The following is a 13,315-nucleotide window of genomic DNA, read 5'->3' as shown; positions in this document are numbered from 1 at the left end:
TTTCCTGGGGGATATGCAGATAAACTGACATGTTGCCAACAGTGTCCTATATTGTTTCTAACCAATTGCTCCCTGACAGTCCCTCAAATCACCAGATATGTAACATAATCTCCAAAACCCGCCTTAAGCATCCCTTTTAAATTTTGAATAAACTGTTAAAAAGGAAAAAAAAATGGAAAAAGAAAACCTTTATAAGTGTTCTATACTGAATGCGTAGAAGTTGTTTCATTATAATGGTTCTGTAAATAGGTAACAGAAAGTATGGTCAAACTATTAAATTTGTGTGAATGATTCTCATGATCATTATAAATTGTAAAAGCCAGGGATTTCATGTTTGACTTACTTCTGTTTTGCCCTCTTTCTCCTACCCCCTGAGTAGCAGCCCAGTACTGACTCACACCTCTGGTGATAATGAAATTTTTCCGCACTTGATTAACAAATCCAAGCTTATAAAGTTCACTAACATAGAGACAGGAAGTGCTTGGTAGCTCAGTACACCCAAGCACACTTGGCTCTGTGTACTGTAACCCTAACTATTAAATGTGGATATTAGTTTCTCGGAACAACTGAAGTTGTTATTTGTTTTTCTTTTAGGTTGTTTGGTGCCAAGGCAGGTGGCAAATCTGCCTCTGCACCTAATACTGAGGGTGTGAAATCCTCCTCAGTAATGCCCAGCCCTAGTACCACATTAGCGCGGCAAGGCAGTCTGGAGTCACCGTCGTCTGGTACGGGCAGCATGGGCAGTGCTGGTGGGCTGAGTGGCAGCAGCAGCCCTCTCTTCAATAAACCCTCAGACTTAACTACAGATGTGATAAGCTTAAGTCACTCGTTGGCCTCCAGCCCAGCATCGGTTCACTCTTTCACATCAGGTGGTCTCGTGTGGGCTGCCAATCTGAGCAGTTCCTCTGCTGGCAGCAAGGACACTCCGAGTTACCAGTCTATGACTAGCCTCCATACGAGCTCTGAGTCCATTGACCTCCCCCTCAGCCACCATGGCTCCTTGTCTGGACTGACCACAGGCACTCACGAGGTTCAGAGCCTGCTCATGAGAACGGGTAGTGTGAGATCTACTCTCTCAGAAAGGTGAGCTTTCCTGGAGGCATTGCTGAAGTCCTCACCACCCCCCGGTGCCCACCCCACCCCACCCCCACATTTAAATCCCCTTGATTTCAGTGAGAGTGCCTTGTTTAGTACAGAGGGATATAAGATTGATACGAGTAGCTTTTCGTTTGCTCTCATTACTAAATTTGCAGAAGAATAAAACCATTAAATGTAAGATGATCAGATAATTAAGTTTCTTTATATCAATGCACACATATGTACTCAGTATGAAAGTCAAATAAAATTCAAGGCATATATTTATGTATTAAATGATGTCTACTCAAGACATTTGAATGATTTGGCTTCAGCTCCAGGACAACACAAGCTCCCCCTCATAGTTTAAGCATTTTGAAAAACCATGTTTAAATGGATTCTACAATTATGATCTGAGCAATCTGTTAAATTTACCTTATTAGCACTTCTCTGGAAAAATAGCAAATGGATCCCTGGGGGAATTCTAAATAGAATTGGAAAAAACAATTGTCAGCCATGAATTCTTAGAGAAAAGTATAATCCCAGTGACATTTTTGAATAGACCCTTTAAAAATAAATCATATGACAGAGTGTTTCTGATCTGTTTTATGAGTTGCTTTTTTTTCTTTTTAACTGAAAGTATTCCTTACCCAACATAGTTCTATACTAACTAGAAAGCATCGCTGTTGACCCAAATAGCTGTAGATTCTTCCTCCAAGAAATTCTTTCTCAATTTTTTTGGTCTCTTATTCCCAGGAAAATGTCTTAAAACTGCCATGCTCTCCCTAAATGAACTTAATGTTGTTTGTTTTTTGGCATACCTAAGGCTTTCAAAAACTATCTTGGTTACTTATCTTAATTGTGTTATTTTATAGAGGCAATATTGATCATTGAAAATGCTTGATACCTTTTTCTAAACTCTTTTTTACTCTGATATTGATGCTGACATATATCCTCTTCTGCAGACTTCCAGACTTATTCCCAAAATCATTTTTGTTGACCAACTATGTCCCTTACCTTGACTCTATGCAGGGTACAGCAGCTGGGCCTTAATCTTTCCCATTCTACTCTCCCTTGTTTCTCTTGCCTTTGTGAAATAAAAACCCAGAACAAAATGTTCTTTCTTCCTGTTGGTTCCATCCCATGTTACTTCCACTGTCCTTGACAAGAGTACATGGACAGTTATTCTGGTGGGACTTTCCCTTGAGAAAAGAATTTTAGAACTGAAACATTGATCCTTCCTTGATCCTTGCCATGATGAGCAGCTACTTAAAACATTCATTTTCCTCTTAAAAAAACTGGGTCAAAAGAGATGTGACAAACAGCTGGGTGACAGAAACTAAAATGTAGGTATTTGTATCCTGTCTCTCCTCTGGTTCTGCTATCATAAACAACATATATGAAAACCAATGTCTTGTTTCATTTGATTTTGATCCTAAGAAGACAGGCTTCCTATACTTCCTTAGATTCTAGTTTCAGTGCATTTAAGGTAAACAGGCATCCCCATATGTCATTTTATAAACATCTGACAAGTAAATCACAGTATCTTGAGAATATGTTATTAGCAACCTAGAGTTTTAATGAACGTAGCTTAGATGGCCTACAGGTATGTGAAAAATGCAAATAACAATTTGGTAAGCAAATTCTAAATCAGATTGCAAATGGGTAATCATTTATTAAAAAGACATCCTCCAAACTACTGATATTTGTTTTTTAATTATAAAGATGACTGTAGCAGATTGACCATTTGGCCATCAACTTATTCCTTTGGCATTCAAACAGTAAAGACTCAGAAAAATAGCCATGTAACTATTTATAATCAAGTAGCCCTCAAAATCAGCTGGTCAGACTGTTGAGTTATATATACATATATATATATATATATATACACACACACACATACAATTTTGATACTTGATTTTGACCTATATTTTGGCAGAAGTCAATATAGTCTCATTATAGAAATATGCTAGCAAATATGCAGATGATTTTTGTTGATGTTCATTCTTTGTAATAGGCAAATTTTTCAAATGGGGATGGCCTAAATGTTAAAAAAGGAAGGTAAACAATTTTTCAAAATTGCACCTTAAGTAAAATAATTTTAACACATTAAAATGTTTTCCCTTGACTCTTAATAAAATGTTATTGATGAATATTAAATTGTAAAGAGTAAATTTTAGTATCTTCATAGCTAAAGTAGATAATACAAATATTAGTCTGTTCCTCCTAGTAAATTACAGGATTGAAATTATTTTTGATGTTAGAAATTGTGCTTTTTCTCTTTTTGGAGCAGAATTCCAAGCAATGGCAGTTTAATATGATCCTTAAAGTTTATGATCTATTGAAAAAAAATTAGATATGTAGGTGATCCTGGCTTAATTTTAAATAAGTGTTCCACAGAATGTTGGGAATGCTAAGGAAACTAAAAGCAATACCTGAGATAAAGTGTGTTAGAGTGTAAATGTCTAAGGCAAGTGAATTAGAGATACATAATAATGTATATAAATTCATGACTTACCTGTTAATCTATAATTTTAGAATAGATTATTGATTTGTATACCCTAGTGCTATTAAGTCAGTAGTTTTACATAAATATTTTAATGTTTGTTCAAATTGTTCTTCATTAAAAATTAATAAAATAATAAATAAATAGCAATTTTCCCTCTGTAACTGTTCTAGCTCATTGCTCGCCCTTGGGCTATAACTAATCCACATTTATTTTTGTGTGTGTTTGCAACCTAACCAAAGCTAAAATTCTTTTTTAAAGTAGTAACCAGCTTTACATATTTAGGTATTTTTCGTAAGAACCCAGTTTTCTGGCTTGTCTTTAAAAGTCAAATCTGGCAACCTTGTTTTCACATTCCTGCACAGGCACTATTGGCTTTAGCCAAACAACACCTGTCCCCTTCAGACCATGTTGGATCTCCACTTCACTCGTATTTACTACCTGCCTGGCCTGTGCAGACATATGAGTTTGTAACCTTTGAGGATTATGGAAAAAATCTACATTATAAAATCATTAGTATTCAGCTTCAATGGATATTTCTATTTAAGGCTTTTACTTTAAGATGTTAAATGTATTTTCCTGATTTTTCTTACATTAAATTGTTCAGTACCACATAAACATTATTTTTTAAACAATTGGGTAGCATTGAAGAAAATGCCTAGTTCCAGTTTCCTTTAATACAATAATAAATTTGCACACAGGAAATGGCTTATGAACACGTTGATGCTTTAGCACAATGTAGTTCAGATTTTGAAATTTCTAATATTTCTTCAATATGATATCCCCCCCAACCCCAACACACACACACTTTTGTTTTTTGTTTTTTTGTTTTTTTTTTTGTCCACACTGCTATGAAATCTTCTATAGTCATGGATTAATACTGAAATTGCCCTCTCCATTATATAGTAATTATATTATTTGAATATTCTCAATAAATAAAATTGAAGTTGTATGATGACTTTGGATGCTTTCTATTGTAGTGCTAAATTATGGAGTACGTACTGAAGAAAACATTTTAGCTTTGATTTTGAGTGCTTAAATTTCACCTCAACATGTCTGCATTCATGTTATATCATCTCCATTATGCATATCCTATGTATTTAATTTTGATCATTTTAGAGTCTAATGAAAGAGAGATAAAATTCTGCAAATCTAAATTAATTTTAGACCTCGTTATCCACACACCAGAGAGTGTAACAGAAATTCCTAGGCTTCTTCCAATTAATTGTTAACAGACACTCTTTCCCTTAGAGAGGCTATTTCTCATTTTCTCTGAACACATTCTTTTATTGCTTCCTATGATGGCTTAAGAATTCCTTAAAATAGAGACTGATGAAACATATCTTTTGAGTATCTGTTTTATAATTTCCAAAAGATTCTATACTTTATTTTCATTTAATTTTTATTTAATGATACAGAAACATTGAGTTTCAACACTCATCATACGTTATTTTTCTTCTCTTGCATATAAATGGGAAATATATGCCTTTATTTTTATTTAAAATATTTGAAAAGACAAAATATAAAAATTATCAGTGTTTTACTTATTCTCTGCCCATGGGAGCTTGTCATTCTAACTTAGGCAGAGCAGATATATCTCATGTCCACCTCTATGATTCTCCTGCGTGTGAAACTATAGCAGAAGACTAGTCTGCCATAGCATTAGGTAAATAGAATCCAGAATGGAATTGTGCTAACATATGATTTAATCTGTCTTCTAACAATCCTATGACTAAATTATCTTTAGATGGTACTTAGAAAGAAACTCAAATATGTTATAGAAATGGACATCTGGTCACCCTTGGCTTAGACTTTTCCAATGGGTTAGACATTAAATGTGTTACAAAAATTGTTTTGTGCAATTCAGAGAACCATTTTTGTCAGATGTGTAATTTGGAAGTTTTGTTTACATTATGTCCTTAGGGGTTTTCTTTGTTTTAACAGCATGCAGCTTGACAGAAATACACTACCCAAAAAGGGACTAAGGTATATATTTCTTTCAGCACAATTGCTGCTTTTTTCTGTTGTTATGTAAACTTTATGTGCTGTCTCTCTTCCCCTTTCCTTCTTTGTTTGAAATATAGCACCTGGCATTGAGGGTGAAATCACTTTCAATCTTGATACTTTCTTTGTCCTGAGGAATCTGGTGAGAGAGTGCTCAGGTAGAGATGTTAGTAGAGGCCAAGACTCAGAACAAATAAACCCCATATAAATACCACTATTTGGAAACAATAAGTCTTTTCAAAAGACTTGTCCCAGGCTTTCATGTTTGGGGGACAGCAAGTTTTGGTAGAATGCAGAAGTCACTCTCAGATGTTAAAATGAAATTAACTTCCCTGAATTTTGCATCTTGGAGGCATATACTTGCAAAACTTCAAAACCCATATAGGCTACAGATAAGGCCAGTTAATGTTAGAAGGTTGAAAGTTGCTTTAATTTGAATCAAAGAATACATATCTTCATCATCAGAGGGGCTAAATAATGTAATTAAATTATGATTTTTAAAGAATCATTTTGGTGAAGGCTCAAAATAGTTTTAGAGTAATTTCTATTCATCAGGGTGATCTATCAGATCAATTTGAATCTAAATTAGTCTAGTATCATGTAATCTCAAAATAATTATTCAGTGAATGATAGAAAAGAAAATGAAAATCGAATTCATGGCCATTCTTTACCATACACACATTAGAGTGAACTCCTAAAAGAGGTGCAAATAGATTGACTGCTCTTTGGTGCAAAAAATTTCCTTACTCTAGTGAAATAGTGAGAACTGGCCAAAATAGGTCTTTCCCTATTATCCTTCTCTTCTCCAATTAGCAATCAATAGCAAACAGCTGGCAATAACTCCATTTCCAAATATTTTGTTCTAGAATTTATTTTCCAGTAAAGTGAGCACATATATCCCTCTATTTTTTTTTTTAATCCAAACATGATGACCAGTGGCATTTTAACAAAAATGTTTTTCCTTTTTTAAAAAATAACTGTTAATTTGTATTCCATTTCCCATGACTTTCTGTGACCATCATTCCACTTTCCTTGACTTCTGTCCTACCCTCTCCACCATTTTTAATCTATGTTCATCCTCTTCATATCTTTCTAAGCACTGTGCTTTTGAGTCCTCAATTAACTTGGCTGTCTGCTCATTGTTCGTGATTTTTCAACTTCATATCTCACAGAAGCATAATTTTCTTCTCAAAAATTCTTTCTTTTTTCCTGTGAGCTTCAAACAGATGGTATCAAATCATCTGGAAGAACTGAGCAATTATAATTAGATTCAATCTGTTTGAGAATGTTGTTCAGTTTGAATAATAAGCTTCTTTCAATTGTTTTCCTGGCCTGGTGTTGCCTTGCCCTTGTAGATGTGCTTAAGTGTCTTAGCTGTGTTGTTTTGCAGATATACCCCATCATCTCGGCAGGCCAGTCAAGAAGAAGGCAAAGAATGGTTGCGTTCCCATTCTACTGGAGGGCTGCAGGATACTGGTAACCAGTCGCCACTGGTCTCACCTTCTGCCATGTCATCTTCTGCAACAGGAAAATACCACTTTTCCAACTTGGGTAAAATATTCCAAAATATCCAGTCCATTTTTCTCCTTTCACTACCCACCCTCATATGAGCCCTGGTATCTGCATAAAAATTGTCCAACAAAAGGTGATAAAGGCACATTAACAGTGCTTTTTATTTGTATGGGTATTTACTGTTTACAGAGTAATTTTCAAACATTATGCCATTTGTTGCTCGTGTCAACTGCTTGACTTAAGTAATATTGTCATTTTACAAACGAGGCTCCTGGGGCTTGCAGAGGTCCTCTGAATTGACTGAAGTGTCACCACTAGTAAGGGGCAGAGATGGGAATTAACCCCAGAACACCTGGCTTCAAGCCTAAAACCCTCTCCATTCTACCATAACTTTCTCTTAAAAGCCAGGAAAATATCTTATTTTTATGTTAAAATCTTTTTATAATGAAATTAATATTTTCAGAGAAAACAGAAATGATTAAGAAGAAGAAAAAATATGTATTTCCATGACTCAAGAGCACGTCTTTTTAACATTTTTAATTAAAACTCTCCCTAAAATGCACATAAGAATTTCTAAGAAAATACCCCATGTTGATTTTCTGTGTTAGATAAATGCAAAGAAAAATACATCACCAACTAGTTTCGCCACTGGATTACTTCTGTATAGGATCATTTGGATGAAATATAAAATCATTTGCATAAATGTCAAAGAAAACACAGGGAAACATGAAAAATTAATGAAAAAAATCTAAATTATCAGGTATCATTTAAGGGAGTCAGTACTTTTAAAAATAGATTTATCTTCCATAAAGTCACATGTAAAGTAGTATCATTATTTTTTTTTCTTTAAACTTGAAAAAAAAATGTTCTCCCTAGTAATGGACTCACAAAATGTCCAACCACTTTAATAATTTGGACTTTCAGCCCTGTCGGGACACTCAAGGGGATGTCTTTCCAATGATAACACTTCCAGATATACTTAGTAGGGCTTTAAGCAATGGAAAGCAATTATTTTGGTCATGGTTCCATATGAGCTAATAAAATTCATATCAAGCACCAAACTTCTTTTTTGCTAAACCTACACAGCGATGAGACTTATTTGCCCCATAATGCCAAATGGTGTGTAGCTTTTACTTTGATTTATAGTTAGAAAATTCAGCAAAAGGTGTAATACTTTATCCTCAAAATATGTGTTGAAAATGTTTTTTACAGAGACATAGTGATAATAAATGAAATCTAATTTTATGTAACATCGTAAACCCAAATCTACCAAAAATGCTATGAGTTTGCTACTTCCCTCATATCTTTTGTCATTCATTTCATTTAACCTAATAGATGTTTATTTGATTAGTTGGCTCCTGACTCTACTACTTTCTCATTTTAATTATCCTGATTAAATCCATCTACTCCATTCTTCACACACACACACACACACACACACACACACACACAAACTCATCACTTTTCTGAGAAGATTGGAGTCTTCCAACATGACTTTTCCTAACACTTGCCCATTCTTACCAAATGGTCTCTGCATCATGAATCCTTTTCATCGATATTAATGAAGCAGTGCTGAAAATTGCAAAGTGATACCTTTTACCCATGGTTATAATCCTTCCATTCTCATTTTCCTCAGGACTTTGATTCACAAATGTCCTCTACCTCTTGATTCTTCACAGGCATTCCTATTCACTCACTAGTGCATTCATTCAATCAATATTTTAAAGCACCTTCTACATTCCACATACTGATATTCCTTCCTCTTTAATCCACTATCAAGTTCAAATCTCTCCCCACTTAAATAATTCCCTCCCTTGACCTTAATTTACTCTCAAGGAAGAATTCAAAGTATTATCTTCACTGTCAGTCTATATGCAATCTTTCTATTTCCTGCTTTTACAAATTATTGTTCTTTCAAATGAAATCTAATGTAAGACCCCAATACTACAAACATATAAATCAAAGGTTTATTAGTTCAAATTGATTATATGAGTTCAAATTTATAATATTATAAAGTTCAAGTATAAACAATTTAGCTGTTAACAGACATTGGTTTGAAATCTGAGACTACAGATTAAAGTATTTAGGGAGTATAGAGAAAATATACATTCATACAGATAAATTATTGTATGTGGTAAATTTTTTTAAAACTGCTTAGCTGGAAATCTTGGGTGTTCTTTAATTACATTGATTCATAATGTCAAAATAAGAAATTTTAGGAAAATGGTCTTCTGGAGATGAATTTCTAACAATATCTAACAACTACTCACATTTCTTAGGATGCATAGAAAAGACAGACAGGAAGGTTCCAAAACTTTATAGAAACTCTTAAATCATTATTTATCTTTTAAAACTGGAATGGGACTGATGAAAGGTTTGTTTGCTAGAAAGCAGGGATGCTTTCTGGTTATAAACACAGGCCTCAGGAGTAGACAGACTTGAGTTTGAGGATCAGATCTGCCACCTACTGTGTCTAACTTTGGTGAAGTCACTTGACTTCAAATTTATTACCTGTTGGATACATACGTAAGACATAAATTATATTGTAAGGAGTGAATGAAATAGTGTATATGAATTGTATAACACTTAAGTTTATCTCTGCTACACCATCGTTTTTATTAGAAAGTATGCTTTACACTATTAAGAACAGCTCTCAGCAGATATATCTGAACTTTACATTTAATTGGGTGTAATCCACAAGATAGTAACAACACAGTCTTATGTGAGGGACATGCACAGCCTAGATTTTTAAAGGACTAGTAGAGGATTCTGAATCAAGGATTCATTTACAAGATTGGTAGATATTTGCAGATAAATGAGTTTATTCCAAAGTTGCATAAATCAAAGTGAACATGGCAACTGAAGCCAATATGTCCATGGTCACAATGTGTGGCACAGCTGAGAATGTGTTTTATTATAGAGTTTTAAAAGAGTTGAAGTATAATTAATTGAGGAAATGTGAATTATACTTTTACTGATAACAGTGCCTCTGTGATATTTTGATGGTCTAAGGATTTAAGTTTGAAAACCACTTAACAAATACATCCCTTTTGTTTTGTTTTTATAGAAACTGGGAGTCAGAAAGGTCAAGTTTACCTGCCTAAGATAGGGTCTTCCTGGCTTAGCCCATTGTGCCTTCTACTAGAGATCCTTTCTCAGCAACATCAGATGGTGCTGCCAGTTCTCCTACTAAAGCACCTTCAGGCCTTGACTTCTCTGATGCTATGCTCTTGACTTCCTTAGTGCTTTGCCAACTATGATTCATTCTTCCAAGGATGTTCCCATCTTAGCATAGCTGTATCATTTATTGTCCAAACATCTTTTCATTCTTTTGAGAGTGAAAGGGGACACTATTAATAAAGGTGCCAGGTATTAGCTGTAAACCCTGGGCAAAAACTGGGACATAAGGTAACACAATTCATTCAACATCCCTTTCCCTTGGTTCTTTTTGAGCCTTAAAGTGAAAATCCCATCAGTGTGATAAACTACATAGCTACCTCCAACCAAAGTCAATCTTAAAGCGTATCATTCTATTTCCCTTACCATTTCACAGTATTACCCCTCGCCTCAACCACACCAGTGCAGAATTTCAATATATTCAACACTTGAATCTTAGTTGAATCTTCACCATTCACATCTTCATATATGGTACATTTTCAATAGACCAAAACCTGTCAGTTTATTTCCAAAATGTCTCATAACCAACTCTCTTTTTAAATGGCATTTTTCTTGCTCAAGTTTTTTTACTTCTCACCCAGACAATTGCAGTTGATATCTACTTAATCTTACTGCCTTCACTTCCATATAGCTCTCAAAATTTTCACCCACTGGGACATGTATAGAAAGATCTCCCCATTCCCTAAGACCTACTCTCATGTGCCTACCCAGAGTCTAATTTTTGAAATATGGAAGTTATTTTAAATAGTTTCTATTTTATTTTTGGATAACCTGAGCTTATATTTATAAGGCAAAAAAAATGGGGACTATTAAAATGTAATCATAAATTCATAAATTTATTTTATTAGTATATTATAAATACATGAAATGTAACTATTTAACTTATTAATTTGGTTAGCATTACCCCACATTTTATTTTAGTCATCACTTGTTTTCAATTAGATATTTATCTTTTCTGAGTGATCAGTAAGGTACATGACTATTATGAATATTCAGTGGTTGCAGTACCTATGTTTTCTTTATTCTTACTTTTTACTTTATTAAAATATATTAATGCATAACATTTTTAGAAAAAAATGTAGTAAAAATCATGTAATAAACACTAGGAATTTTAAATCACCACATTTATACCATTCTTCAGTAGATTACTATGAGCTACTGCAAAAGTCAGCTATGATTTATATTTCCTGACATGCTGGCTATAACAAGAAACCATTCCCACACAAAGAAAGCTTATCAGAATATAACAAAAGCAATCTGTAAATGAAACATCATTTACTACTGGTCACAAAGTCTTTGTAAGGTATATCATAACCTGGTGAGAATCCTTATAGTGTTTCCATGAGTGAGAACAATTGCTTAGATTCATTTTTCACCTCACGCCAACGGTTACCATGCAGAAGCATTAATATCAACCCACCACTCAGAGTTTCTATGTATTTGATGTACCTTGCATATAGGGTGCTGATTAAACACCTTTGCATGGGAATAGTTTCTATGCTTTTGCTTCCAAGATCCCTCTATCTTGAATGCCTTTCTATTTCTCTCCTCCATATTTCCCCCCTCACCTATTCAGAAATAATCCATTTTTTTCTATCCTTGTAGAAGCATAAAATCTCAAAGTTGGAAAATACCCACATCTAGTTTTATCACTCACCTATTATGTAAATTTTTATGACTTCTCTGTCTTCTACTTTAAAACCAACAACAGAAGGAAATTACCTAAATCTAGAAATAACACAATTTTTATGTTCTCCCTTTAACAGGTCAAATAAAATTTTTTGGAATCTCCACCTGTTTTTCCTAACTCTACACTCTGATCCTACAAAATAATTTAAAAATTGATTCCATATGACAACTCTTTTCTTATTTAAAACAGTATCCTAAGATCATTGGCTAATATATTAGCAAAATCAGGAAGTAATTGTTGGTATGTAAAAACCCATGCCGCATTTCTATCATTCCCTGTTCTCCTTAAATCACCACAAATAAACATACAATCTTAATAAAAACAGTGACTGCTGTGCAAATACAATTTAAGACAAGGTCAATAGTCCTCTTCCCCCTAGTTGATTGCCCATATGTATCTCTACTATTTAGAAATCCTGGTGTCTTCCCTGGCTTTGAATGGATCTTAGAGTTAATTTATTCTTTGTTTTTTTTTTTTTTTTTTTAATCATAAAGAAATTGCGGGGTTAAAACTCTAAAATTTGCCTGCAGTCAGATGGAAAGCAAAGCCACCACTAGAAGCCCTGAGCAATCTGTGTTCTGTTCTAGAAAGTTTGTCTGTCTTACCTTTGTCTTCTATTATATACATTTTCTTGGTCTTTGTTACCTATTTACTTTTCTACCTTTCAGTTACTCCCACTAAATTATGAGCCTCTTGAAATCAGGGGCAATGTCATATTTATCTTTCTCTTTGCTACAACATCAACAAAGCAGATCCTTCATAGATATTAATGTAATTGAACATTTTAAAATAACATAGGTACACTTCCAGTGGAGAGGCTATCAAAAAATGTTTGTAAATACCAACTATTCTCTTTTTAATCCATCTTAGTCCACATTAATATTTCATCTTGGAAGAATTAAGTGTTATGTTTTTACATTAAAGAAGAGTACTTTACTTGGATATCTCTCCAATTTTATTGGTTAGAATTATGCAAAGCCAAACAGTGAATGAAATGTCCTTCTAATCCCTTCCCTACTCCCTCATTGCCTCTGTCCCTCCCTCCATTTATTTATCTATCAATCTATCTATTTTTTAAAATGGTACACTTGTAAATATGGTGAATACCTCATTCATCTATCAAAGAGTCAGTTCATTCTGTATTTATAGAATAGGATTATTTACCCCGATCCAGGTACCTTAAAGGCAAACATTCAAGTCTTAAATGTCCTTCAGTGTACCTACTGGCTGTTGTCAGCGATTAAATCAAACTGGAACTAATAGATGGTGCTGGGTGAAGGGATGTGCCTGAAAGATTTCTTCTGTCTCCCCTTTTCTCTTCTGCTTGCTTCTCTCTTTTTTTCTTTCCTTCC

The 13,315-nt window shown here is 34.1% G+C and overlaps 1 protein-coding gene across 4 annotated transcripts in view; it reads left to right on the top strand.

The window, feature by feature from the left end:
* The window catches only part of NAV3 (neuron navigator 3), an 855,568-nt gene that overhangs the window by 759,151 nt on the left and 83,102 nt on the right, over window positions 1-13,315 (top strand). For 3 of the 4 annotated variants that reach the window (XM_037846472.1, XM_037846475.1, XM_037846474.1), the window contains 3 exons: window positions 595-1,083; window positions 5,525-5,566; window positions 6,975-7,135. In XM_037846472.1, the coding sequence (XP_037702400.1) occupies window positions 595-1,083; window positions 5,525-5,566; window positions 6,975-7,135 (692 nt within the window). The remainder of the gene's footprint in view (window positions 1-594; window positions 1,084-5,524; window positions 5,567-6,974; window positions 7,136-13,315) is intronic. The other variant, XM_037846473.1, reaches the window with a different exon arrangement.

Source organism: Choloepus didactylus, chromosome 8, assembly GCF_015220235.1.
Source record: "Choloepus didactylus isolate mChoDid1 chromosome 8, mChoDid1.pri, whole genome shotgun sequence".
Lineage (NCBI taxonomy): Eukaryota > Metazoa > Chordata > Mammalia > Pilosa > Megalonychidae > Choloepus > Choloepus didactylus.
The sequence above is the reverse complement of the archived record's forward strand: the minus strand, read 5'-3'. Positions and strand labels throughout refer to the sequence as shown.